The 24,511-nt window shown below is 43.7% G+C and overlaps 1 protein-coding gene across 1 annotated transcript in view; it reads left to right on the top strand.

The window, feature by feature from the left end:
* cmip (c-Maf inducing protein) overlaps positions 1 to 24,511 on the top strand; it is a 46,159-nt gene extending 21,648 nt beyond the window's left edge. The window contains exons 2-21 of the mRNA XM_080861631.1: positions 2,163 to 2,288; positions 5,450 to 5,500; positions 6,644 to 6,805; positions 6,945 to 6,986; positions 7,356 to 7,418; positions 7,524 to 7,604; positions 8,165 to 8,268; positions 10,938 to 11,042; positions 12,050 to 12,505; positions 12,601 to 12,666; positions 16,065 to 16,091; positions 16,185 to 16,233; positions 16,333 to 16,440; positions 16,537 to 16,653; positions 17,684 to 17,824; positions 19,179 to 19,226; positions 19,318 to 19,464; positions 19,568 to 19,673; positions 19,765 to 19,835; positions 21,098 to 24,511. Of these exons, the coding sequence (XP_080717757.1) occupies positions 2,163 to 2,288; positions 5,450 to 5,500; positions 6,644 to 6,805; positions 6,945 to 6,986; positions 7,356 to 7,418; positions 7,524 to 7,604; positions 8,165 to 8,268; positions 10,938 to 11,042; positions 12,050 to 12,505; positions 12,601 to 12,666; positions 16,065 to 16,091; positions 16,185 to 16,233; positions 16,333 to 16,440; positions 16,537 to 16,653; positions 17,684 to 17,824; positions 19,179 to 19,226; positions 19,318 to 19,464; positions 19,568 to 19,673; positions 19,765 to 19,835; positions 21,098 to 21,151 (2,124 nt within the window). The 3' untranslated portion in view covers positions 21,152 to 24,511. The remainder of the gene's footprint in view (positions 1 to 2,162; positions 2,289 to 5,449; positions 5,501 to 6,643; positions 6,806 to 6,944; positions 6,987 to 7,355; positions 7,419 to 7,523; positions 7,605 to 8,164; positions 8,269 to 10,937; positions 11,043 to 12,049; positions 12,506 to 12,600; positions 12,667 to 16,064; positions 16,092 to 16,184; positions 16,234 to 16,332; positions 16,441 to 16,536; positions 16,654 to 17,683; positions 17,825 to 19,178; positions 19,227 to 19,317; positions 19,465 to 19,567; positions 19,674 to 19,764; positions 19,836 to 21,097) is intronic.

The following is a 24,511-nucleotide window of genomic DNA, read 5'->3' as shown; positions in this document are numbered from 1 at the left end:
CGTACAGAAAGAGTGAAAACACAGCTGCAAAGGCAAACGCCACAAAGCTACACATGTTCAGCTCATTCAGTCCGTTTTATTTAGACTGTGCCTGTTCACTGCAGCGCTCGTCCTTAGGTGCTTTAAAGACTTCAACTGGAGACAGAACCCAAATGAACAGGCGGGAAGATCCTGTACTGGAACCAAAGCAGGAAAGAGAACAGAGGAGCCAGACGACGGCACGCAGTAGTGCTTTGTAAAAGAACGAGGGGCGGATTGAAAGCGCTCAGAGCATCATGGGAGGTCTCACAGTGGCCTGGGCGTATGGTTCAAATTCACCTGAAAATCAAAGGATGACAAAAAAGGCCTAAAGATGACTACAGGGAGGTTGATGACATCCGGAAAAGGCTTCTTTGTCACAAGTTGTTACGAGCACACTGATACCAAAGCATGTGTTATTGTAATCAGATAAGAGCAGATTTTCCTGGGATTTCATCAGAAACATTATCTGAGGGGCAGATGTGGCGCTCGCAGAGGCCTGAACTGAAACGTGTAGATTTACTCTTCCAGTGAGCGCTGAAATGAAATGAATAATGCTTCTGCTGCCCACCAACGATGTCTGTTTATGTGGCGTTTCTCAGTTATGGTTGAATAGTTTAACTGCTGCATTATTTGTGCTTTAAAAGAAGAAAAGGTGGCTCGAGTTAAGCTTCCTGTATCTGCCCGCCTGCACTTTTATGTTATTAATACAATAAACAGGAAAAAAAGGAGGGGGTGTCCTTAACTTTAGCCCGTCTCAGTCAGGTGGGCAGCTACATGTGTGCTACTATATTTACATTGTTACTACTGATACATAGACCTGGTTACTGCATTATTAAACCTACGTCTGACGGAGCAGATCAGCTGTGGTTCTTTCCCAGTTTCATTCTCAGTCAGCAACACGCCAAATAAAGCAGGTCAGCTACGACACTTTAGTCACTTCTCTCTTTAGATGCCAAACTTCATGACGTTTTTGCAAACCCAGTGTTTTGCAATCAAGTCACCGCGAGAAAGCCAAAATGGAAGTTGTAATGTGTTATCTGTGTTTAACCACTGGCATAAAAACTCAATCTGTACAGTTTCACAGATTACAGAAATGGCTTTCAGAGCGGGACCTCCTGTATGTGTGACGAAGTTGCTCCCAGTGAAACTTTTCACACTCGCTCTGCCGCCCTGAGAGAAAATGTTGCCTCTCCACTCTGTGTTTTCCAAAGTTTCTGAAGGGAAATGGCCTCAGAAAAATGAAAAGCAAAATAAGGACGATAATTCCAGCAGAGCTATGCAGAGAAAGCCACTACAGATGACGTCCACTCGGGCCATTTGTGTGGATATACAGTTAATCTTGCCATCGACAATAATTGGTCGAAAATCACGCAGTGACGCCGGCGTCTGGGAAATCAGCTGATGATTCATTTGCTGCTGTTTCTGCAGTGCTGGCCGACACTCGTCTTATTTTAGAGTGGCATTAAACATTTCTCTTCAAGCTCCTCCTGCGGGTTAGAAGATATACAGGCTCGGTTTCCTTGTGGCTTTCTCTCAGCCTCGTTATTTTTATCTGCTTGGCTCCCCCCGCCTCCCTTTCTCTGAAGACTCTTCTGTTCCTGAGTCCGGAAACTTGTGGTCATTTGTCAGCGTTTCTGTAATCATTTTGAGACTAGCAAACGGGTTGTGGCGTGTTACTCGTGTGCACTGCGATGAGACTGCGATCAGAGCTCTGCCATCGCACCAAAGGGCCTTTTCCTGCATGCGCGTTGAGTTAAAGCTCCGCCGTCGTGTCTTTCTGGCTGATGTTTGTGTATTTGCGTGATTAATGGCTTTTGCTAAATTGATTTTCCACTTTGCTCTTGCATTCGGTGAATGTTTACTTGGAACTAAATCAAATGTCACCACAGCTGATAAAGATTACTCTGTGTACTGTTTTCACAGCATTTACCACTCGGCTGTATTTGGAGGTTTTGTTTGGCCTCGTGTTTACCCAGGGCAGGTTAGCCTGGGATATGTTTCTTTTTGTCTTTCCAGCTGACTGCCAGTAAAAAATAAATGCCTTTTTCTCCTCCTGCTTTGTTTAAATATACAATATGTACTGTAAATGTTAGACAGTGGCAGACTAATATCCTCTTGCTCTTTCCCTCTCTCCTCCCCAGCCCACCGGTTACATGGAGACATCATTGCCCTACAGCTCCATAGAGGACCTGCAGCTCCTCTCTTGGGACAATGCCCCAAAGTACTGCGTGCAGCTCAGCTTCCCTGGTGGCACCGTCCTGCTGCAGGTAATTCATTATCATTATTACGACTATTTTCGCCTCCGCCAGGGAGGTTATGTTTTTGGTAGCATGTGTGAGCTGTGAGCAGGGTCGTGTTAACGATCCGTCACACCGAGGGCTTCGAGGTTGGCCGAACGATTTGTTGGTCAAAAAGTGAGAAAAAGACTTAACATTTGGAAACAAGGTTGATGTTGTCAGCATGTAGATATACACTTCATATTTCTAACTAAACATTTAACCAGACTTAACAACAAGTTACCGACCTGACATGTCTTAAAAACGTACAGAGTGTATATTTAAATAGGTTTCAAACAGCAAAAGCGCTGCAAACTTTATAAATACTTTAAAAACAAAGACAACAGAATGAAAATGTAGAAAACTGTTCTCACAAATGTTAATGCTGTCCAGAGAGGTTAGTGGATGTTTTCAGTGTTGCACTGATTGTTGCTCTAATAATTTTAACCTCTTGTGTTCAGCACAATTAGTAAATTACTAAGAGCAAAGTCCTCCGTGCAGCTGAAGTCTCATGAAAACGTAACTCTTTGTCTCCTTCGGAGCGTATCTGTAACTAGACAGTTTCTGAAACTAGATCAAAACATTGTGGCTTGATTTGCACATTCCAGGAACTCACGGTCAAAACACACTTTCCACATCTGGTTGCGTCAGCTTGTCAAATCTGATCTGCCCTATCCTACTACAGATCCTTATTTAAAGGTTAAGTTTAAACTTGATCACAGTTGTACATCAATACAACGCTTACTTCACTAAATGACTACAAAGCGACACCGGTGACTCCAGACCAGCTACAGTGGAACAAACCTGGGAGCCGACACCTCTGTGGGCAGCAGCCACATTTAGAGGTGGCTTATGTGGCGTCCAGTGGATAATTGGATCAAGACTCTCTGCTCTGTGCTCTGGTCACTGTTGTTGTTACACAACAGAACGGTAAAAATTATCATCAGGTCATTGATCCTTCTTCTTATTAGGCGGCCATGTTTAAAGCTGGAATAGCATCACTCTGTTTGCGCCCGTCACATTGATTTTCATTTATTTAGTTTCATTATTAGCAAGTATTTCTATGAACAGCTGGAATGTGACAAAAGGTTAAATAATTGCAGATAATTGTGTAAATGCTGTTTTGTTTGTAGCATTGTTAAATGAGTATTTTTACGGTTTTACGCAGTCTGAATTTACCTCGATCTTTAACTTATTAAAGCTTGTCTGTCTGCTTTGGCTTGGGACAACACAAGGTCCTGTCTTTGGCCTGTTGCTCCATGTACCTGCTGAACTCTGAGAAAATTTCATTTCAGCATTAACCAGAGCCGCTCAGGGGGCACATTTAGTACCGTTACCCATTAGCCCAATTACCTTGGATACACAGCTCGGCCTATGATTGGTGCTGGGGGTCAACAGTGAATGTCAGCCTCTTCAGCTGTGTTTGCTTGTGCCTGCTGGCCTTCTTTGGACCACCGCCCGATGCTCCCACTTTGAAGCTTTGCTGGTCGTGGAACGCTGGCAAACCTGGAATAAATCTTCAGCTATGTAAAGAACACTGACGTGCATTTAGTGTTTAGTGGATGGATGGTAGATTTGAAGGTCAAGTTGATGACTAGAAACCCCAACCTGACGCTATATTGTAGGTTAAGCTGAAGCAGGCAGGTACTCATGAGCACCAAAGGCTGTAATTGTACTGTACTTTACTATATTTAAGTACTCTAGTACTTGACTTGCCCCAACATCTGCTTTTAATACAAAATCAACAAACTGAAAGCCTAGCTGTTTCACTGCACAGAAACTGTTCCTTTAACTGTTGTTTAGCATCTCTTTGTGGTCATGTTGCGCTGCATGCAGTGTTTCTGTGCGTGATCTTTTTGATTTCTGGTTGTGTGTGCGGTTGTATGTTTGTCTAAACATACAACCGCACACACGGTTGTATGTGGTTGTGGTTGTTCCTGGTACGTACTGTACCAGGAACAACCACAAAGGCAGTTTGTGTAGCACACAGCATGATAGCGCTGCGCAAATTAACAAAGTAGTTTGAAGTAATAATGTCGTAACAGTCGCTCATGGGTTGGGTCGGCACATTGTGTAAGTCGAATACCTAAAAAAGGTTTGAACTCTTTCTAAACGCGTAGAGATGAATCCAACGCCGGAGCTCATCCGCGTTCACGTTAAGCTGCTGCAAGCACGGCGGCGTTTCAACGTTTCGTGATATCCTGAGTATTTATCACCTTTTTTTCCTTTGACTTTTTTGTCAATATCTATTTTATCCAATAAGATAAAGTTATCTCACTGCAGTTATGTATTTCCTGTTAAATGAGATTGTCAGGCTGTCAACACTGTTGCTAAAACCTGCCATAAGTGTTGCCATAAGACAGAGTCAATATATCAATCTGTGATATCAGACTGCGATGGAATGGGGTTGGAAATAACATGCAATCAGTTTCTGATAATACAGCAATTAATGACCATCAGGGATGACAGCTTAGGCGACGATTCTTTGTGTCGTATTTGTTGGAGGTTTGTCAGTTGAGCTGGTTTAATGTGAGTTTGTGCGATGTGTCACGATGGGGGTGCACGAGATGAGAGTATTTTAATTTATTTAATAAAACATCCATATTTGGTGTCCTTCCACTGAGACGATATCACCAAGCAAAATATTTGCGATTTGAAGCCACGGCTCTGTTTCTAAAGACACGAGTGGAACGGTCTCACTGTGGACGCCATCAACTTTATCAGGAAGTCCGACATGTCCAGTTATTACATTTTTATTCTAGTTAAAAGACTTTAAATTAGACTAGATTACTAAGATTACAATTACTTTGATTACTTAGAGATTTCTTGGCAGATGCACAGAGTGGTTGTTATTATTAACTGTGCATCTGACAGTTGCAGCACTGCAAGTTTTTGATATTGTTTTAGCAGCTCTCTGACCATCAGGTTTGCTTTCATGGGTGCATTAAATCTGTTTCTCTTCTTCACAGCGCAGGAGTCTTTAATAAAACTGTAGATCTGGTCATTTAATGCTGGCTAAAAGGTGAACTTGTGACTTTTTGCACAGCAGCAAAAGTTTGTCTCAGGATATACTCGAAATCATTTGACATTTTGCGTGTGTGTGTGTGTGTGTGTGTGTGTGTGTGTGTGTGTGTGTGTGTGTGTTGCTGCAGGCTGCAAACAGCTACTTGAGGGACCAGTGGTTTCACTCCCTGCAGTGGAAGGTAAGGTCACTGTTTTTTCTTTCTTTAACTATGAATTCAATCATTTCTTCAGCCTCATTAAAGCTGCAGCCTTCACCCTGTCCTCCACTTTGTAAAGATTACCACACACGGTGACATTTACTGCAGAATTATCATCTCAAAACATCAGAAATGGATGTTTATTATTGCACACCTTTCCCCAACCCCACACAGCATTTAGACCTCTAAACCTGTCAGGTCTGAATCCATGCTGTGCTCACAGAGCTAAATAAAGCTGTACAAGGAAGTATGCCTTAGTACTTGCAATGACTTCTGCACTGTACAAATGTTTCAGGTTAGTGTGTGACACACACGTTTCCTGGGACACCTTTAAAATAAAAGTCCAACACAAACACGGAGGAAACTGTGACAAAGGAGGACCAACGAGACAAAAACCACTTTTATATTATTTCCTAATGATTTGTGTCTGCTTTGCTTATCATTGTCATACGTTTATTTGGCTTTTTTTTTTAGGTGTTTTGTACATTTTTTCCTTTTTTTTCTTGGCTCCATCCAACTATGAGGAACTTTTTGTCTCTTTGTAGCTGTTCTGTCTCTCTTTGCGGTCTGTGTCTTTCCACAGTTGTTTTCTTTCTGTGTATTTTTTGTGTGTGAGCTTAGTTTTTTTTCTTTCTTTGCATATCTTTGCGGTTCCTTTTGTCTAAAGGTGGATTTACGGTCTTGGATTTGTATCCATTTGCATAAGTATTTGCCTGCGGACAGCCTCGCGCACCTTCACCAACATGTAGTAGCTGTTTGTTGTCACCAACAGTGGCACAAACAACCATCTGTGGGTTGGTGTCGCTTGTGCTTTAGTGGGTCAATAAGTTGCAGAAGAGCGAAGTTCAAATGTAGAAAAAGCTGAAGTTAAACTGAACATTAAAAACGATAAAAAGCATTCGCTGCTCTGTTGTCTGTGCTAAACTCAGCTGTCACTCAGCTACATCATCGAGCTATGTGGCTGTTTTTTCTTTGTTGGAGCATTGTACACAAGCAGTTTTCCTGGGCCCTCCAAAGGCAAATACCTGTGCAAACAGACACAAACGCAGCACCCTGATGTGTCATGTGCAGTCCTGCGGCCTTTGGGCCGGTGCTCAGCTGTTCATCGCATCGTTTCTCCTGCAGAAAAAGATCTACAAGTATCGCAAGGTCCTAAACAACCCGAGTCGCTGGGACGTGGCGCTAAAGGAGATCAGAGCGCTGGTGGACATGGCTCTGACCTCACCGCTGCAGGATGAATCCATCCACCAAGCTCCACTGCACATCATCTCCACCCTGCTGGCTGAGGTAGCACACTCACTCGTGTTGCGTGACATTGCTGTGATGATGTCGTTTCCTTTAAGGTGGAGAGCTTCCATCGTTAGACGTATTGTTAACTCCGTACTCATAATTAGTTCTTCCTTATTTTTGATTTTTTCCTTTGCAGAACTCAAACCTCAGTCCTCAGGATCATGAAAACATCATCGTGGTAAGTTTGCTGTCACTGTGCACTAAACTGATATTTAACAAGTTTATTAATCGTTAACAAGCTTCAGTTGCTTTGCTCGTTAGACTGAAGAATATAGATTGTCCCCGTGTCTCTCTTTATGCTAGATTTTTTTTATTTGTGTGTTTTCGACCGTGGCGGTCGATACCCACGCGGTGGTAACTGGGCAGAGCAGGGGGAGCTTGATGCTTAGGGAAATTGCAATGTTTGTGTAGCTCACCTGTGGCCTGTTTTCACACAGCTCCTTCACCTGACAGCATGCTGGCTCTGGGCCTGTGTAAATAAGAGATATGATATGGAAATAGTCACCTGTATGTGTGCGTTTGTGTGTGTACATGTGTGTTTGTGCAGGCCATCGCTCCTCTTCTGGAAAACAACCACCCTCCACCTGATCTGTGCGAGTTCTTCTGTAAGGTGAGCTCTTGTGCATCGGATGCTGAACACGTTTCTTCTGTCGTAAATATTGCAAATAATTAAAAGCGCTTCCTTGTTGACGCCCGTCGATCTCGTGTGTTGCAGCACTGTCGGGAGCGACCGCGGTCGAGCGTTGTGATCGAAGTGTTCACTCCTGTGGTTCAGAGAATCCTCAAACACAACATGGTGAGATCGGCTGAGTCCAGTACCGCTTTTCTGCACAGCGCCGTTTTTATCTTCTTCTTATTTTAGAATTCTTAAAGTAATTTTTTAGGAAGCAGAAGATTTTGCAAGACCAGTGATTCCCAGCAACGATAGATCTGCTGTAAAAATCTTTACTGGTTCCACGTAGCCCATGACGACGCGCATTTTGCTCAATGAGAGAGTTTAAATCCGTCTGCTGTCTTCAGTTCTGTGAGAATTTAAAAAGCATGAATGAATGAATTGCCATGTAAAGTTCCCACAAGTGTCCATAAAGTCCTGTACAAGCCCTTGGTTCATGAGCAGCAACTTAATAGATAGAAATGGTGATTAAGTAGAAAGAGCACGAGAGATGTAATCAGTGTGAGTCTCATCTGTCAGTGGCTCTCATAGAGAAACCTAAATTCTAGTTGTCTTTAATAAACGTGTATGCAGTAGCTAATGAGAATAAGAAAAGTTTTTATTTCTGCATATCCTTTATTCATCATTCAATTTTGTATTTTGGATGATATATTCCTAACTCTGCTTTTGGCTGTTGCTGACAGGATTTCGGGAAGTGCCCTCGTCTGCGTCTCTTCACTCAGGAGTACATCCTGGCTCTTAATGAGCTCAACGGTGGAATGGAGGTGGTCAAGAAGTTTATTCACAGGTGAGCATGTGCTGCTATAAATCTGTAATCCGTGACTCAATAACTTCAGACTACAGCCTCTATTTAAAGATGCAGTGAGGTGGGATTTAATTGCTCTGGAGGCCACAGCTGTAGCTCGCGGTTAGGATGGCAGGATGTTTAAAAAGGGGGAAAAACGTTTTTGGGGCATTGCCTTCAATACTGGGTAAACATGCTGCGCAGACCAAAGCCAGACCAGTCTACTGGAAACCAGAAATAAGGCTACGGCGAGCCTGAGAGAGGCCGTGTGTTCAGCTGAGCTTTATTGAGATGAAAGTTTTAAGAAAAAGAGAAAAATGTTGCCAAACCATCAGATTGTAATTTGCCTGAACACTTGGACAGTTATTTATTTATTATTATTTATTTTATCAATAATATAACATCGAGTTTGATGACACTGAGTGTGTGTGAGGTGTGTGTTTCTTGTCCACTTGTCCTCGTGGTAGGAACTGGGCACCAACTCTACAAGCTCTTTGAAATCTCATAATAGACAATATAATAACACATAAGTAGCACATTAGTTTTTTATTTGAATGATTCACAATCCAAGAGGAAGTGAATATAATTTGAAGCCAAAGGCTGTTGGATAAAATGCAGCACACTGCAGATATTTCCCGTACGCAAGGAGGAACTGAATCTGTGTGAAAACCAAAGAGCGGTAGGCCAGCAGTTCAAAGTAACAGGCCAGCATGACCTTTCTCCTCACTGCGTGAGACAAGCCACTCACTTTTACCAACCTCTACACTTCCTGGAACTGCCGACTAGTATTTTGAGCCAAATCGGTAGCATTTCTGAGCTAACACCGTCATTGTCTTGTCCTTATCATCTCCAGCGTGACAGGTGTAGCCCGCTACACTCATAGTAGAATCACTAGCATTCCTAGCTAGGTCACTAGTGACTGGCATTCCTAAAGAATTCAAGTATACAGTGTTTTGTTTAAGTGCAGGTGAGGCTGTACCCCCAGAAAGCTCGTACACAGTTACCATGTACAGGGAGTGCAGAATTATTAGGCAAATGAGTATTTTGTCCACATCATCCTCTTCATGCATGTTGTCTTACTCCAAGCTGTATAGGCTCGAAAGCCTACTACCAATTAAGCATATTAGGTGATGTGCATCTCTGTAATGAGAAGGGGTGTGGTCTAATGACATCAACACCCTATATCAGGTGTGCATAATTATTAGGCAACGTCCTTTCCTTTGGCAAAATGGGTCAAAAGAAGGACTTGACAGGCTCAGAAAAGTCAAAAATAGTGAGATATCTTGCAGAGGGATGCAGCAGTCTCAAAATTGCAAAGCTTCTGAAGCGTGATCATCGAACAATCAAGCGTTTCATTCAAAATAGTCAACAGGGTCGCAAGAAGCATGTGGAAAAACCAAGGCGCAAAATAACTGCCCATGAACTGAGAAAAGTCAAGCGTGCAGCTGCCAAGATGCCACTTGCCACCAGTTTGGCCATATTTCAGAGCTGCAACATCACTGGAGTGCCCAAAAGCACAAGGTGTGCAATACTCAGAGACATGGCCAAGGTAAGAAAGGCTGAAAGACGACCACCACTGAACAAGACACACAAGCTGAAACGTCAAGACTGGGCCAAGAAATATCTCAAGACTGGTTTTTCTAAGGTTTTATGGACTGATGAAATGAGAGTGAGTCTTGATGGGCCAGATGGATGGGCCCGTGGCTGGATTGGTAAAGGGCAGAGAGCTCCAGTCCCACTCAGACGCCAGCAAGGTGGAGGTGGAGTACTGGTTTGGGCTGGTATCATCAAAGATGAGCTTGTGGGGCCTTTTCGGGTTGAGGATGGAGTCAAGCTCAACTCCCAGTCCTACTGCCAGTTTCTGGAAGACACCTTCTTCAAGCAGTGGTACAGGAAGAAGTCTGCATCCTTCAAGAAAAACATGATTGTCATGCAGGACAATGCTCCATCACACGTGTCCAAGTACTCCACAGCGTGGCTGGCAAGAAAGGGTATAAAAGAAGAAAAACTAATGACATGGCCTCCTTGTTCACCTGATCTGAACCCCATTGAGAACCTGTGGTCCATCATCAAATGTGAGATTTACAAGGAGGGAAAACAGTACACCTCTCTGAACAGTGTCTGGGAGGCTGTGGTTGCTGCTGCACGCAATGTTGATGGTGAACAGATCAAAACACTGACAGAATCCATGGATGGCAGGCTTTTGAGTGTCCTTGCAAAGAAAGGTGGCTATATTGGTCGCTGATTTGTTTTTGTTTTGTTTTTGAATGTCAGAAATGTATATTTGTGAATGTGGAGATGTTATATTGGTTTCACTGGTAAAAGTCAATAATTGAAATGGGTATATATTTGTTTTTTGTTAAGTTGCCTAATAATTATGCACAGTAATAGTCACCTGCACACACAGATATCCCCCTAAAATAGCTCAAACTAAAAACAAACTAAAAACTACTTCCACAAACATTCAGCTTTGATATTAATGAGTTTTTTGGGTTCATTGAGAACATGGTTGTTGTTCAATAATAAAATTATTCCTCAAAAATACAACTTGCCTAATAATTCTGCACTCCCTGTAGTCCTCTAGCATCAGCTTAGAGGACGAGTATCGTTAGACTCACACTGGATTTAGATAAGTTGCAAGTCGTCCTCTGACCTGCACGTTTGCTTTGCAGCATGCACGGGCCCACAGGCCAGTGCCCTCACCCACGTGTCCTGCCAAACCTGGTGGCAGTGTGTCTGGCTGCCATTTATTCCTGTTATGAGGAGTTCATCAACAGGTCAGTCACGCCCATATCCACACGCAAACAGTATCTGCTTCTTCTTCTGCTTCTTGTCTTTTCCCTGAACTCATTTAATAAACGCTTACTCGTCTTACCACCTTCACATTCGTCCTTCTCTTCTTTCCAACTCTCACTCAGCCTGTACGCTTGTTGTTGCATCATCTCAGAGTTTTCATTTTGCACTTTTTATACTAGAGAAAGCTCACTGCACAGCATTCATCGAGAGTATTTACACCATTGCTTCTAAGGCTCCTTTTTGCTGCTGTTCCGGCAGAAGGGTTATTCTGTTGTTTGCCTTCACGTTGTCATTGATTAGACAAACACATGACTGGTAATTTCCCACATCTTGTAGGACTAATATGAAGGAAACGATACAAACACCAATTTGCAGATGTTACCAGGAAAGCAGACGGTAACTGTTTCGATCATCAGACCACATTATGCCATTTATAGCCCTAAACTAATCTGCAATGTTCCAGAGTGCCACAGAAATACATGAGCAATTATATACAAAAGAATAAATGGAAAGTAATTAAATACATAAGCTGATTATGTTTATTAAGAAGAATAACCTGAGGTTTGTTGGGTTCTTGCAGGACTATTCACAGTTTCCAGTTTTGCTTCTTATTAAATGCAGCTCAGTGCTTGTGGATGCTGTGGCATCAGCCATTGGTGTGTGGATTTAACATTCAACATCAGCATTTTGGACTTGGTTTTTATTTATTTTAGAACTATTTTTTTGAAATGTGTCTTTCTGGTGTTTCCCATCTGGACTCTTTGGTGGTTTGACGGGCCCTCTCAGCTCATTATCACCATCCCTTTAGCGCTGTTCACCCCAGAGAGGAGCCACTTTTTCCAAAGCACTAACCCACGAAGGAGCTGTCACTCCAGGAAACATCGCTTCTGCCTCCAGCTGCACCTCACCTGCGTCTCTCATCTGCGCTTACGCTTTTTCATGCACGCTCTCCAGCATGACCGATGTTTTCCTCTCTTGCTCGTTGCAGTCGGGACAACTCCCCCAGCCTGAAGGAAATCCGAAACGGCTGTCAACAGCAGAACGACCGCAAACCCCCGATGCCGCTACGCCTGCTGCGGCCCGAACCCCCAACGCCACCTCCTGCCACCATCCTACCGCTCTCTACCACCCCCAGTCCTCCTCAGCCACCTCCCCCAGCCCCCACTAACCCCGTGGCTCCAACCATCCCCATCTCCTCTCCGACGTCCTCCCTGCCGCTCTCTCCTCCTCCCTCCGTCGTCAACTCCAGCGAGATCCTGGTGGAGCTAGAGCGGAACAACAATTCGGCAAACACCAAGCGGAAGGGCGGGCCGACGAGGGGCGACAGCGAACCCAACCTTATCGACTGTCTGCTGGTCAGCCCGGCCGTCAACACGCTCTCCATCCAGCTGCCGGCGCAGGCTGACCGAGTGCTGGGCTGCTTCGCTCTCATCCTCAAGATGCTGTGAGTTAATGCGTCAGTGCTGTAGCACGCCAAAACCATTTTTCTCCGGGTTGACAGGGTGACACTGACTCTGTGTTCTTGCTTTGTGACTGTAGGTCAGACTATGACGACTGGAGACCTGCTCTGGCCAGCCTGCTGCAGCCCATCCCCTTCCCTAAAGAGTGAGTGTTCATCATAGATAATGTAGCATATGTTGCACGCTGCAAATATAATAGGATATGCAAATTTAAAAAAACCAGATAAATCCACCATGATGTCACCCAATGGCTTGAGCAGGCTCCATTCATAAACACACAGACACATATTAGCTGAGTGGGGCTAAATGACAGACTAATAAAAAGGAATTTAACTTCTTTTATGTGTGGAATTAGCGATGGTAAGACAGCGTAGACAGTGAAGACTACACTTCCACATTTCAGCAGATTAAAGCAACTTTAGTATCCAGTTTGATGAAAACACCCACCATCACTTTGCCTTCAGACACCAAACCTTTTCGTACCAGAGCATTCATTTTTCCTCTGTTTTCACATATTCACATTTACTCACTCATCCAGTCATTCATCTTAATCTGAATGACCAATAAAAAAAGGACAGAACTCGGATTTGGAGAAAAATCTCCAAAAAACGTCTTTTTCTTATTAAAAATGTGTCGAACTATCAAAAAGTATTGTATGAGTTAGAATGCTGGATAATATCATTTATGTTATTAATGATGAAAGACCAAAAAGCACCTTGTGTTCATTGAGGCCACTGAACCTGCGGTCCCCAACCTCATTTGTGCCACGGATAAATACAACAAAATAAAACGATACGACCGAGACAAACTGTGGGATTTTGTAAATATAATAATAAAAGTGAATTCACTGTGTAATTGTGTAACTTTATTAGCAGCGTCCTCCTGAAAATGCGCCAACGACATTCAGAGTAACATCCTCCTCTCTGGTCGCTATGGTAACGCGTAAATATTTCTTTCAAAATAAGACGCGCAGCTACAACAGGGGAAAGAGCCAGGCAAAGCGAGTTAACGATAAAAACGCTGAAAACCATAAATTTCACACCGGAGCCTCAACTCTCGCGGCCCGGTACCAAACGACTCATAGACCGGCCCGGGCAGTGGCCCGGGGGTTGGGGACCGCTGCACTACACAGAGCACTGGGGACTGCTCCAAACAGCAGAGAATTTGGGGTTCCTGCTGTGGGAACGTCAATTAAAACCAAACGTGTGCCTCTGGGGCTGAACAGTGAAGCTGTGCGGAAGCCCAACAAAAACTGCAGTTCCTGTTGTGGCCACTTGAGCCTGGTTCCAAAAACAAGCCAGTCCCCACAGACGCGCTGTCGCTGTCTCTCAGGGTGTGCACATATTTCTGATGAGGACCCGTGGGGGTGTCACTGCTGACGTGGTGAGGTACATTACCGTGCTTCCCAAAGGATCGCAGACTAGGGTGGGGGGCGGATTCCTACCCCCAGCGAGCCCGCTGTTGTTAGGCATAAGTAGCCCAGAGCTGTCTTTGTAATTGGCTGCCTGATCCCGAGCTTCATTAATGGCAACTAGACAACAACTTGTTGTTTCGTTAACTGGGGAACCCACCTGCGCCACTGTTACCTGGCTGATGTCTTCAGGCGTCATTAGGAAAAGCAACAATATTCCCCAGAACCCTTTAGCTTTGGACAGAGTGAGTCATCTCGTACAAAGTGAGAAGCATATGCATGCAGAGGACTAATTAACACATGACAAGTTGTTATTCACACGTTAATGATTCCATAATTATCATCCCATACTACATGAATAATGCCACGAACAAAGAGGGTTTTTTAATAGCTATATGAAGTCTTTTTAAATAATACTTTTAAATGATATTTGAACTGCTTCACTGTGGGATCTTCTTGCTGTGTTTTCAGTCGTGCTCCCACCGTTTCAAAACGTCTGGAAACACCGCGGTCTGCCAGCCAAAGCTTCTGTGATAGACAAACGAAGCAACGGAAGCTGTTTGGTTAACCGGTGACGCTTCTTTCCACTCGACACTTTTCAGTGACCAGCATCGAAATTCTTTACTGCTAGCCAAAACATGTTTTGTGAGGTCACAGCAACCTTTATCTTTGACCGCCAAGATCTAATCGTTCATCCTTGAGCCAAGTGAATGTTTGTGGCAGTCTGGCAGTCACAGACATGACTTAGATGAGAACGAAACATTCTCTGTGAAATCTGTTGAATAAGGTGGAAACGGGATGTTTTATGCTGTAAAAACTAACAAATATGTAAACACGAGCTTTCGGTGCATTCCATGTTATTGTGCACCAGCTAATTATAGTCATGGCTATAAGAAAAGACTGTCAGTTGTAAGGATTTATGTATCAGGACATCAGATGCACTTGATTAAGGCTCCATTAAAGCAGAGGCATCGGCAGTTTGCAGTTCTGGAGCAGTCAGGTGTGTGTTAACGTAACGCCAAGGAAGAAAGACATCATCTTAGAGGAGCAACAGTTGCTGTGCATCAATCTCAGAAAGGTTATAATCTGTAATCCATTGTTGTACAGTGAGAAAGATTCATGACAAAAAATCCAAGGCAATCTTCAAAGGCTTAGATAAAAGGTTAAAATACAGTTAATTGAATAAGTCGGGCTTCTTTGGAAGGCCTGCAGGAGAACGCCTCTTCTCTCTGAAGAACATGGCAGCATAGCTCAGGCTTGCAAAGCTACATTGCAGAAAATGATTACATTACTACATTACTAAAGCATTTGAATTAGATTTTGTTTAATACATGCTGGCACAGTGTAACATGTCAGGTTTTCTTGGATGTACTTTCCTAATTTTAAGACCCGTTAAGGATTAGATCATTTATTAAGTGTCGATATGTAAAAATCTTCCAATAGAAAGTTTGTGCTTTCTTTTTACTGTGCTTGTATATTTACAGTGACGCACTGATGAGCACCAACATGGTTTTTCCTAGAAAAATGGCCCTCCGTGTCTTCCCTGTACTTTCCACCCATGGTTGCATTGTTATGACAACAGTGGGGGGGACGTTCAGTAGCATTGCTCCATCTTTTACAGATGGTCTCTGGTTGTCATTGGCTCCTCACAAGAATCTGATCCACTCTGCAGATCAGAACCTGTGGCATATTTTTATAGAGGAAACGAGTGCGAAGTACACACAGAGTCAAGTAATTCATTCATGACTTTCTGTGCAGTTGTGCATTGTAACAAAAATGCACAGTTGTCCCAGAATCCCTGGATTCATCTCCCAGCTCACCAGGGTGTCTCGGCACGCCATTTGGGAATCACTGATAACAAACAGTTCATAGAAGTCATGCGTACAAGTGCAGGGAAAGTCCTAATGAGCTCTGCACTCCCTCTGCATGTGGACCGTATCCACCAACACAAAGTAACACCATGCCTCTGTGTCAGCAGCTTTACATCACCGTTAGAGAAAGCGCAGACGTGATGTCAGCTTCCAGAAAGGCACGGATGTGCCATAAAGATCAGCTCTGAGTCACGCTGCATGTAAAAATGCGTTCCTGTATTTAAGGCTGTAACACCTCACATATCTCTGTCTTCTCTGCAGGGCTCTTGCACATGCCAAATTCACAAAGTAAGTAACCGAGACGTGCTCCTGATAAATGAGGTGAACTCGAGCTTTCAAACAAACTGACCTTTGTGTCTTGATATTTCTGTCTCTAAACAGGGAGCTGAAATATGTCATTCAGAGGTTTGCAGAGGACCCTCGGCAGGAGGTGTGTGTGTGTGTGTGTGTGTGTGTGTGTGTGTGTGTTCAGGTTGATCTCTGCTTTAAGCCTAAGAAAGGAGAGTCACCCTGTATGTGTGCTTTCCAGGTCCACTCCTGCCTGCTCAGCGTGCGTTCAGGGAAAGATGGCTGGTTCCAGCTCTACAGTCCAGGAGGCGTGGCCTGTGATGACGACGGAGAGCTCTTTGCCAGTATGGTGAGTGTATGAACACACATGCACACACGTAAGCATCGACACAGTCATGCTGAACTGTAACGTGACCCACCTCCTGCTCTTCCTTCTATCCTCCAGGTTCATATCCTGATGGGCTCCTGCTATAAGACCAAGAAGTTCCTCCTCTCTCTGGCTGAAAATAAGCTGGGCCCCTGCATGCTGCTGGCCCTCCGTGGAAACCAAACCATGGTGGAGGTGGATGATCTTTCTACCTTATAACCATGAATTATGTCCTGCTCTCCTAAATATATACACATTTTGCAGTTGTGTGTCTTTTTGTGGATTCTTTGGGTCACTGTGGGGTGTTTCTACACTGCTCCGTGGTTGTTTTTATTCTAACCTTTTTGGTCTTATCGCATCACATCTCTGTAATTTATCACTTTCTGGTTGTACGTTTTCACATTTTGGTCATCCTGCTCATGTGGTGGACACTTTTGACCACATTTCTGAGGCCATTTTTTTATCTCTTTGTTTTTGTTTGTGGTCATTTAGTGTCACCGCAGTAGTTTGTGTACAGATTTTATTTTAGTCTTTATCACTTTATAGATTTTCTGCATCACATTTGGTTTGTTGCTCCTCAGCCTCACTTTCCGGTCGTTTCCTCACTCTAGTAACTTTTTTTTTGGCCACACTGTGGCCATATCTGTCTCACTTTTAAGTCACTTTACCTCTTTATGTGGATGTTTCCAGTCTCGTTTTAATCATTTCTTCTTTTAAAATTAGTATTTATTGCTATATTGTCTTGTTTTTGTTCATTTCTCCACATCTCGCTTTCTGATCATTTCATTATTTTGGACATTTTGACTCTTTGCGGTTGTTTTGCATGGCATTTTGGTCATTTTATTCTCACCTTAGTCTCTGTTTAGTCCACCCATGTGCAGTTTGGGAGTTTATTATTACTATCTGGCATGGCTGTAGCTCAGGAGGTAGTTTAGGTCATTGACTAATTGGTGGTTCGATCACTGGCTGCTCCAGTCCGCATGCCAAAGTATCCTTGGACAACATGCTGGATGCCAAGCTGCTCTAAAAGGATTAATTGGAGGGTGAATGTGAGTCTTAGACATAGAAAAAAGTACTTGTGTGAATTTGTGAATGAGTCAGGTTGAGGTGATTAAGAGTAGAAAATCCATTTACCAACACTGGGCTGCACTACGTGTTGGTTTCATCGCATGTTCTGGTGTTTCAGTATATCAGCAGCTTTAACTTGTGCATGACATGTTTCCAGATCCTGTGTCTGATGCTGGAGTACAACATCATTGAAAATAAAGACACCCAGCTGCAGATCATCTCCACCCTGGAGAGCACCCAGGTGGGGCTCCGCATGTACGAGCAGCTCTGCGACCGACAGAGAGAGCTCAAAGAGCTGGTGAGTTCCAACTCCACCTCTCACTCCCATTATTTAGTAGGAGCGCCGAGGCCTGCAGCCGCTGCTGCCGGCGCACTGCTGCGGCGCACGGAAAAATAAAGTCACCAGCTTCTCATTACTGCAAATTCATGTGTCGTCAGTAACGCATGTGACCTGGCTGTAGATAATTGTCAGTCTGCAATTCTAACACACTGGTGATGGTTGTTGACAGTCTGAGAGGTCATGCACACATTAGGGACAAAAGGAAGACATAAGGTGCATTTACACGCATCCACATGTTAAATATTATGTGTATGAACACGTTTGGATATAAAATCCTGCCGTTTACTCTAAAAATCTTTGGAGGTTGTAGTTTTTTCCTTCCTTCAGAGCAGCAGCAGAGACGGGTGATGGAGAACCTGATGATAATAATAATGATAGCTAGAATCTGCAGAAAATACATGCATGTGAAACTGCCAGTGTGCTTACAATGTATGGTTGTCACACACTTTTCAAATTCACAGTAAAGTTTAGACTCTTGTACTCTTCTCCAATTATAAAAGTTTGTGTTTTTTAGTATATATTTGATATGAATGTCACTACATTTCCTGAGACGATTTACACAACGCACATTTTATATTTAAAAATCTGAAAAAGACGGCATGTTATGGAAGCAAAGCAGTCTAAATCTGTAAAATTAACAACTTTATATTAAAAAAAGCGTCTGCTTGTTACTGCTGCCATAGTTGTTAAAATAAGCGATAAAACAACACATTTATCTAATATTTGCTTAACATACGTCATTTACGCCGATATGTAGACTCCATTTATTTGCAATTCAAATAAACATGTCTATATTCCATAACTTATCTCGCCTCCTATTTAAAAGGCCTTCCCAGTAACCAGCTGTTTTCTTTATTACACCAATACAGCGGTACACCGTTATCTCTCAATAAACTCGAAATGCAGTGTTACATAATTGAATAAAATGGATGTAAGGAGAGTTTGTGAGTGAAGGAGAGAGAATAGAGCTAAAACAAAATGCCGTTTAAGATTAAAACGTAATAATCTGTCTCCCAATTGATGACGCAGAACTGAATTTCATCAGCAGGTCATTACTGTGCAGGCCAAAATCTTGCCCCAGAAACACCACGTTTATGTTTTGTAGGAGAATAAGTTTTTATCAGTGGTTCTAACTGAAGCAGGATGGGAAGCATTTTTAAAGCATCTTATTACTGAAATTAAACACGAGGTGATCATAGACGTGCCTCAGTGGGAAACGCCTGCAGCTGCTCACACGTGCCATCTACTGTTAGCAACGATTCCTGCAAGGCCTCAAGCTCAGACGCCATCTTTCTTTCTATTTTCTCCTCAGCAAAGAAAAGGAGGCCCTACCCGGCTGACTCTGCCCTCCAAGTCCACGGTGAGATCACACTGCTGACACAGACACCGTCTTAGAAAAGAAGCAAAACTCTTGATTTGACTCTTACAATAACCTGTCATCACCTCTCTAGGATGCGGACCTGGCCCGCCTGCTCAGTTCAGGTTCTTTTGGGAACTTGGAGAACCTGAGCCTGGCTTTCACCAATGTCACCAGTGCCTGTGCTGAGCAGCTCATCAAGCTGCCTTCACTCAAACAGCTCAACCTCTGGTCCACACAGGTAAACGGACCCAACACAAACAGCTGCACAAGGAAATCATGACTGTCTATGAGTCTACAGATGCCTAACAGCTGCCCTTTCCTTGCTTTGTTCCATGCTTCAGTTTGGGGATGCAGGACTGAGGTTGTTATCCGAGCATCTGGCCTGCCTTCAGGTTCTGAACCTGTGTGAGACTCCCGTCACTGATGCTGGTCTCCTGGCGCTCAGTTGTAAGACATCTTGCATAGGAAGCATTTTTATGACACGGTGAATGTCCTTGATAGTGTGTGTGTCAACTCTAAGTGCAAATGTCTGTTTCAGCCATGAAGAGTCTGTGCAGTCTGAACATGAACAGCACCAAGCTCACAGCAGACACATACGAGGACCTCAAGGTAATTCAGTCAGTGTTAAAGGTTCTTTAAAGGTTCCTGCTGTTCTGTTTCTGTGTGGCACCTAATGCTAAATGAATGGAAAAAAGCATGCCTCGGGACCTTTATCGCTTTGAAGAGAGGTCTTATATCTGATGTCTACACAGATAAATTTTGAATGGACTGATAGATGCATATATATATTTTTTGTATTAATACAGTGAAAATAAATGGTTTTGACAAAGCCACCAACACCTAACCCCATGATGGCTAAACTGTGCTTAACTGACAGCTAAAGTCAATTTGATCATTTAACATTAAGCTGCACAATCCCTCGAGGCGGTCGAGGCAGTATCGTCACATAATAAAACTGAATCTGAGGAATATTTTGATTTTGATTCTTGGCTGAGCTTTTTAACCAGCTGCTTAAAGCTCTGCTTTTCCACTATGTAACTGCACCAGAAATTTCCATCCACTGTTTATTCTTCCTCTCACATGGAGTGCAGCTAGCGAGCAATAACAATGCTCGGAGGGGTCATTTGTTTACTTTTGGGCAGCACATCAGCAGCTGCTAGCATCTCCTCCTTGTGTGCCTTCATAGCCTGGCTGTACTCAGCAGTGTGTTTTTGTCACCAGTGGTGAAACGAGTTGTTTTCACCTTTTAGTAGGAACAGTTTTCTTGCCAGTGATTGTGATGCCGTGAAGGGTGTTTAGGTAGCTTAGTGTTTACGTGGCTCTCGCTCTTAGACATGTCTGGGCTTGCGTTGTTGTTGTGCATGCTAAGGAGCTTAAACACAGCTTTGTCGATGTTGCTGGCTCACCTTTATCACTGGGACTAATGCTAAAATATTGACAAACAGTAGTTGTTAAAATAGTTGGTGTACTACTTCCTGTTTCCGTGTTTCACAGCTCTCTGAGCTCAGCTGCACTTATCGCCATTAAAGACTGCTCTCTGCTGGTGTTTTTCATGCAACACATCAGTGCATCTGCATCAGTTGTTTGGTGCTTTAGTTAGTTATTGTATGCCCTCCACTGAATCTTTAAGCACAGTTATGAATGAAATCCCTCCCTGAGCCTGGTTCTGCTGGAGGTTTCTTCCTGTTAAAAGGGAGTTTTTCCTTCCCACTGTTGTCAAGTGCTTGCTCATAGGAGGGTTGTTTGATTGTTGGGATTTTTTCTTTATTATTGGGCCTTTATCTTATAATTTAAAGCGCCTGTTTGAATTTGTTGCTGTTTAAATAAAACTGATCTCAACTGAAGTGTATATTGTTTGTGTTCCTCTCCAGGCCAAACTGCCTAACCTGAAGGATGTTGATGTTCGGTACACTGAAGCATGGTGATCGGCCAAGCTTTCAGCAGCCCCTTTACATGCCGAGACACACACAAGCACGATCACACACAAACTCACACATTACATCGACGCCATCATTACACCAGGAACCCTAACATCACCCGGCCTGAGGATCACCCCGTCTGATTAGACGCTTGCTATGAGGAGGAGCCGTCACCAGTTTCATCACCGATCCCACAAAGTGACACCGTCACCGGGAAGGAACTTTGTGAAACTCATCGCTCCTCTTACCTCGAAGGCCCTTGTTGTTTTTTTGTTTTTTTACAAACGACATCAGAGAACGAGAGGACCCGATGTACTGAAATACTGGAACCCTGCTCTCTCTGTCCTTACCCTTTGCCTCGTCCTTTCATACGTAGTCTCTCAGTTTTCATAATCACTCTTGTTTTTTTCCCTCTCTGCGTGTGCACCTCATAATGAAATCCAGAATCGAGGAAGGCTCCACCTCCCCGGAGCCTCTCGCTGGCGTTTGCCCCTCATGGAACGAAGGCCGGACGCAGCAGCTCGCCTTCCAGTTCGTCTTTGATCCGATCCACGATGTAGCTCTCCCGACGGACGCGGTCAACTGTTATCGAGTCCTCGCTCTCTCTTTGCTGTCAGTTTTCGGGATCAAATTCCGGCCTTTTCCAATCTTTCACTGGGAAAATGAGGTGCTACCTCAGAGAAAAGAAGACTGTGCCTACTCCTCATGTACAACTCGCGAAAAGGAGAAAAAGAAAACAAAAACGGTTTTTATCAACTTGAATTAACATATTTTTCCAGACATCTGTGCTTTCATATATTGTCTTTCTATAGAAAACATAAGGAGATGCCCACCTCCCTCCCCATCACCTCCCCAACGATGACATTTTGGGAGCTTTGCAGGAATGTCAAGGGTGATGGCAATATTTGGTCCTTTTTAAATTGCCTTCAGTGTGCGTGCTGAAGCTCTCCTGTTTCTATTTAATAGGACAGTTGTGTAGCAGTAGCTGGGTGGTCTGGGACTGACTGATATTTATAAGTTGTCTTTAAAACCTCTGACACATTGTCTTTCCTGGATTTCGTTGGGAGGTATCAAAGTACACAGCTTTTTGGGGTTTTTTGCATCGCATTATCCAAGAAGCCCTCGCAGGTCGCCGCCGCACATGGACGTCCATGTACCAAAGCCGCGGTGGCAAACTTCAGAGTGGACTTCTGAAATCGGACCTGTTTGAACCAGACCCATCACCAGCTGAGAGTTGTATATTTTCATATCCCCCTCTCGTTTTTGGTCCCCGCCGTGCAGGTGCTTTGGGATGCTTTTGAAGCAAAGAACTCGCCAAACGTCTTTCCTCTGCTTTGTTTTTTTTTGAGGCAAACCTGAGCGTGGTGTCGCCCCCCTGATGCCGTTTGCCTCTCCGACCCCCTGTCCTGAGCGGAGGAGTCGCAGTGCCTCTAGCGGATGAGTCACTTGTCTTTTTACCTGTCCCATGACCTGTTTTGAATCACTCTGCTGTATTTATATTACGCCATATCACGTGGATGACATTTTTAGGCTAATTCTTATCAGAGGATGGGACAAAATTCTTGTACATATTCGATCACAATAAGGGACGAGTAATCGGGGAGGGTGGGGCACCTTCTATTTGCCTGTGTACATTCCCTCAAAGTGTTGCCTGTTTGTTGTGGCAGCGTTTCATACGATGTGGTAACTGCCCTGACACACTGCAAGTCTGTCAGGATCTATTCTCCCCGTGTGCGCGTGGTTTGGGCGGATTTGTCTTGGAAACTCAAGGCAAGCGCAACTGCATCCATCCATTTTATTTATTCGTGTCGACCTGGGCAACGCTCCAGATGCTTGTTGAATCAGAGGACAGGACGCCGTCCGCTACGAAGCGCTTTGTTTCCTATTTATTGGGTGCCACGACAGGTTTCTGTTTGGCCTGTAGGTGCGGTTTGTGTACGGCCATCTTCGGGTCTAGCTTTAGGACATCGTGCTCTTTTTCATATCCTGTATGATGTACATATGAGTGTATATAGTCGTCTCCTTCCTTTCTCTCTTTGAACCATTTTTGAATCCTCGCCCTTCTTCATCTCCTCTCTGTTTTTCTCTCAGCCTCCTTTTCTTCGGCAGGCTGTTGTTGCCTTCATCTTAATGTGTGTGGTTGTTTTTGTTTTGTTTTTCTTCTTTTCACACAAAGTGCTCTGTAATCTAAAAAAACTGTTTTCAATGTGTGTTATATTTTATGTTTCTCTCATTCGATCACTTTAATCAAACATTTGTTTCCGGTGTTTTTGTTGTTTAAGGTTTTTTGCACGTAAATGTTGCCGCGTCATCGAATATGTTTTTTCGTTATTTTGTAATTTTTGTTTTGTAAAAATACCATAAAGGGTTTGATCACTATCTCACCAGGCTGAGGACTGAAATGGAGAGATCCCATCCGGCTGTTTTGTGATTGGTCGTAGCCAGGATCTACCCACGAGCCTGCTGTTTGAGGCAGTTAAAGCTTTATTCATGTTGATTTTCTAAAACAGCCAATGACACTTGGCGCCTTTGGACTGAAGCCGAGATTTAATCATTTAAACGATGGCCATTTTTTATATCACGAGTCGTATCGTATGAGGATCACGCTGACTGTGGTCATATTAAATAAAGTTGGTGATTCCACACATCAGCGACCCGATGATTCAGTCTGATTTTACTGCAGTTGTTTTTATCCCCGATGGTTTTGAAGGATGAACGGTTTGACTCTATTTTAAGAGTGACATGAAGAATCCTGATACCAATATCACGTTTATCTGGTTGACGTGAAGCCACAGCCATCGGCTGCTTAGCTCAGCGTATCAGGAGAAATGGTTACCTTGACTTTATCGAAAGGTAAAATAGTCCTTCCAGTACAGAGTTTCAGATAATGAGGTATGTGCGAGTAATCCACGAGTTTCTTTTTTCTGGTCTAGGGTCTTTATGATGTCATGCTGGAGGAGGGAGGAGCTAAAACAGACTAGAAGGGTTTTCTCGCACTGCTTCCAAGGCACACAAAGGGCGGGGGAAGAAGTCTAAATGGATCAGAACTCCAGCTACGCTATTATTTTAAACATCCTTGTTGCTAGACCAGTGTGCTTGTGGCCTTTATGGGGGGTTTTACAGGGTGTATGACTAATGCCATTAAAATAAGAAAGCAGAAAAACAAACATCACCTGGTGGTCTCCAGGTTGTGATGCAGCTTTTAGGCTACAAGCAACCTGCAACACAACACTGAGCTTCAGTGCAGCGTAGCATCGTTTTCCTCCAGAGACTGTACTAGTAGGGAAACTGGCTGAGGTAACGAGCTTGGCTGTAGCTTCACCCTTAATCCCAGAGGTAATTCATCAAACTTGGCATGAAAGCAGA

Source organism: Rhamphochromis sp. 'chilingali' (genome assembly GCF_963969265.1).
Source record: "Rhamphochromis sp. 'chilingali' genome assembly, chromosome: 2".
NCBI classification, from domain to species: Eukaryota; Metazoa; Chordata; class Actinopteri; order Cichliformes; family Cichlidae; genus Rhamphochromis; species Rhamphochromis sp. 'chilingali'.
This window is presented reverse-complemented; position numbering and strand designations above follow the sequence as displayed.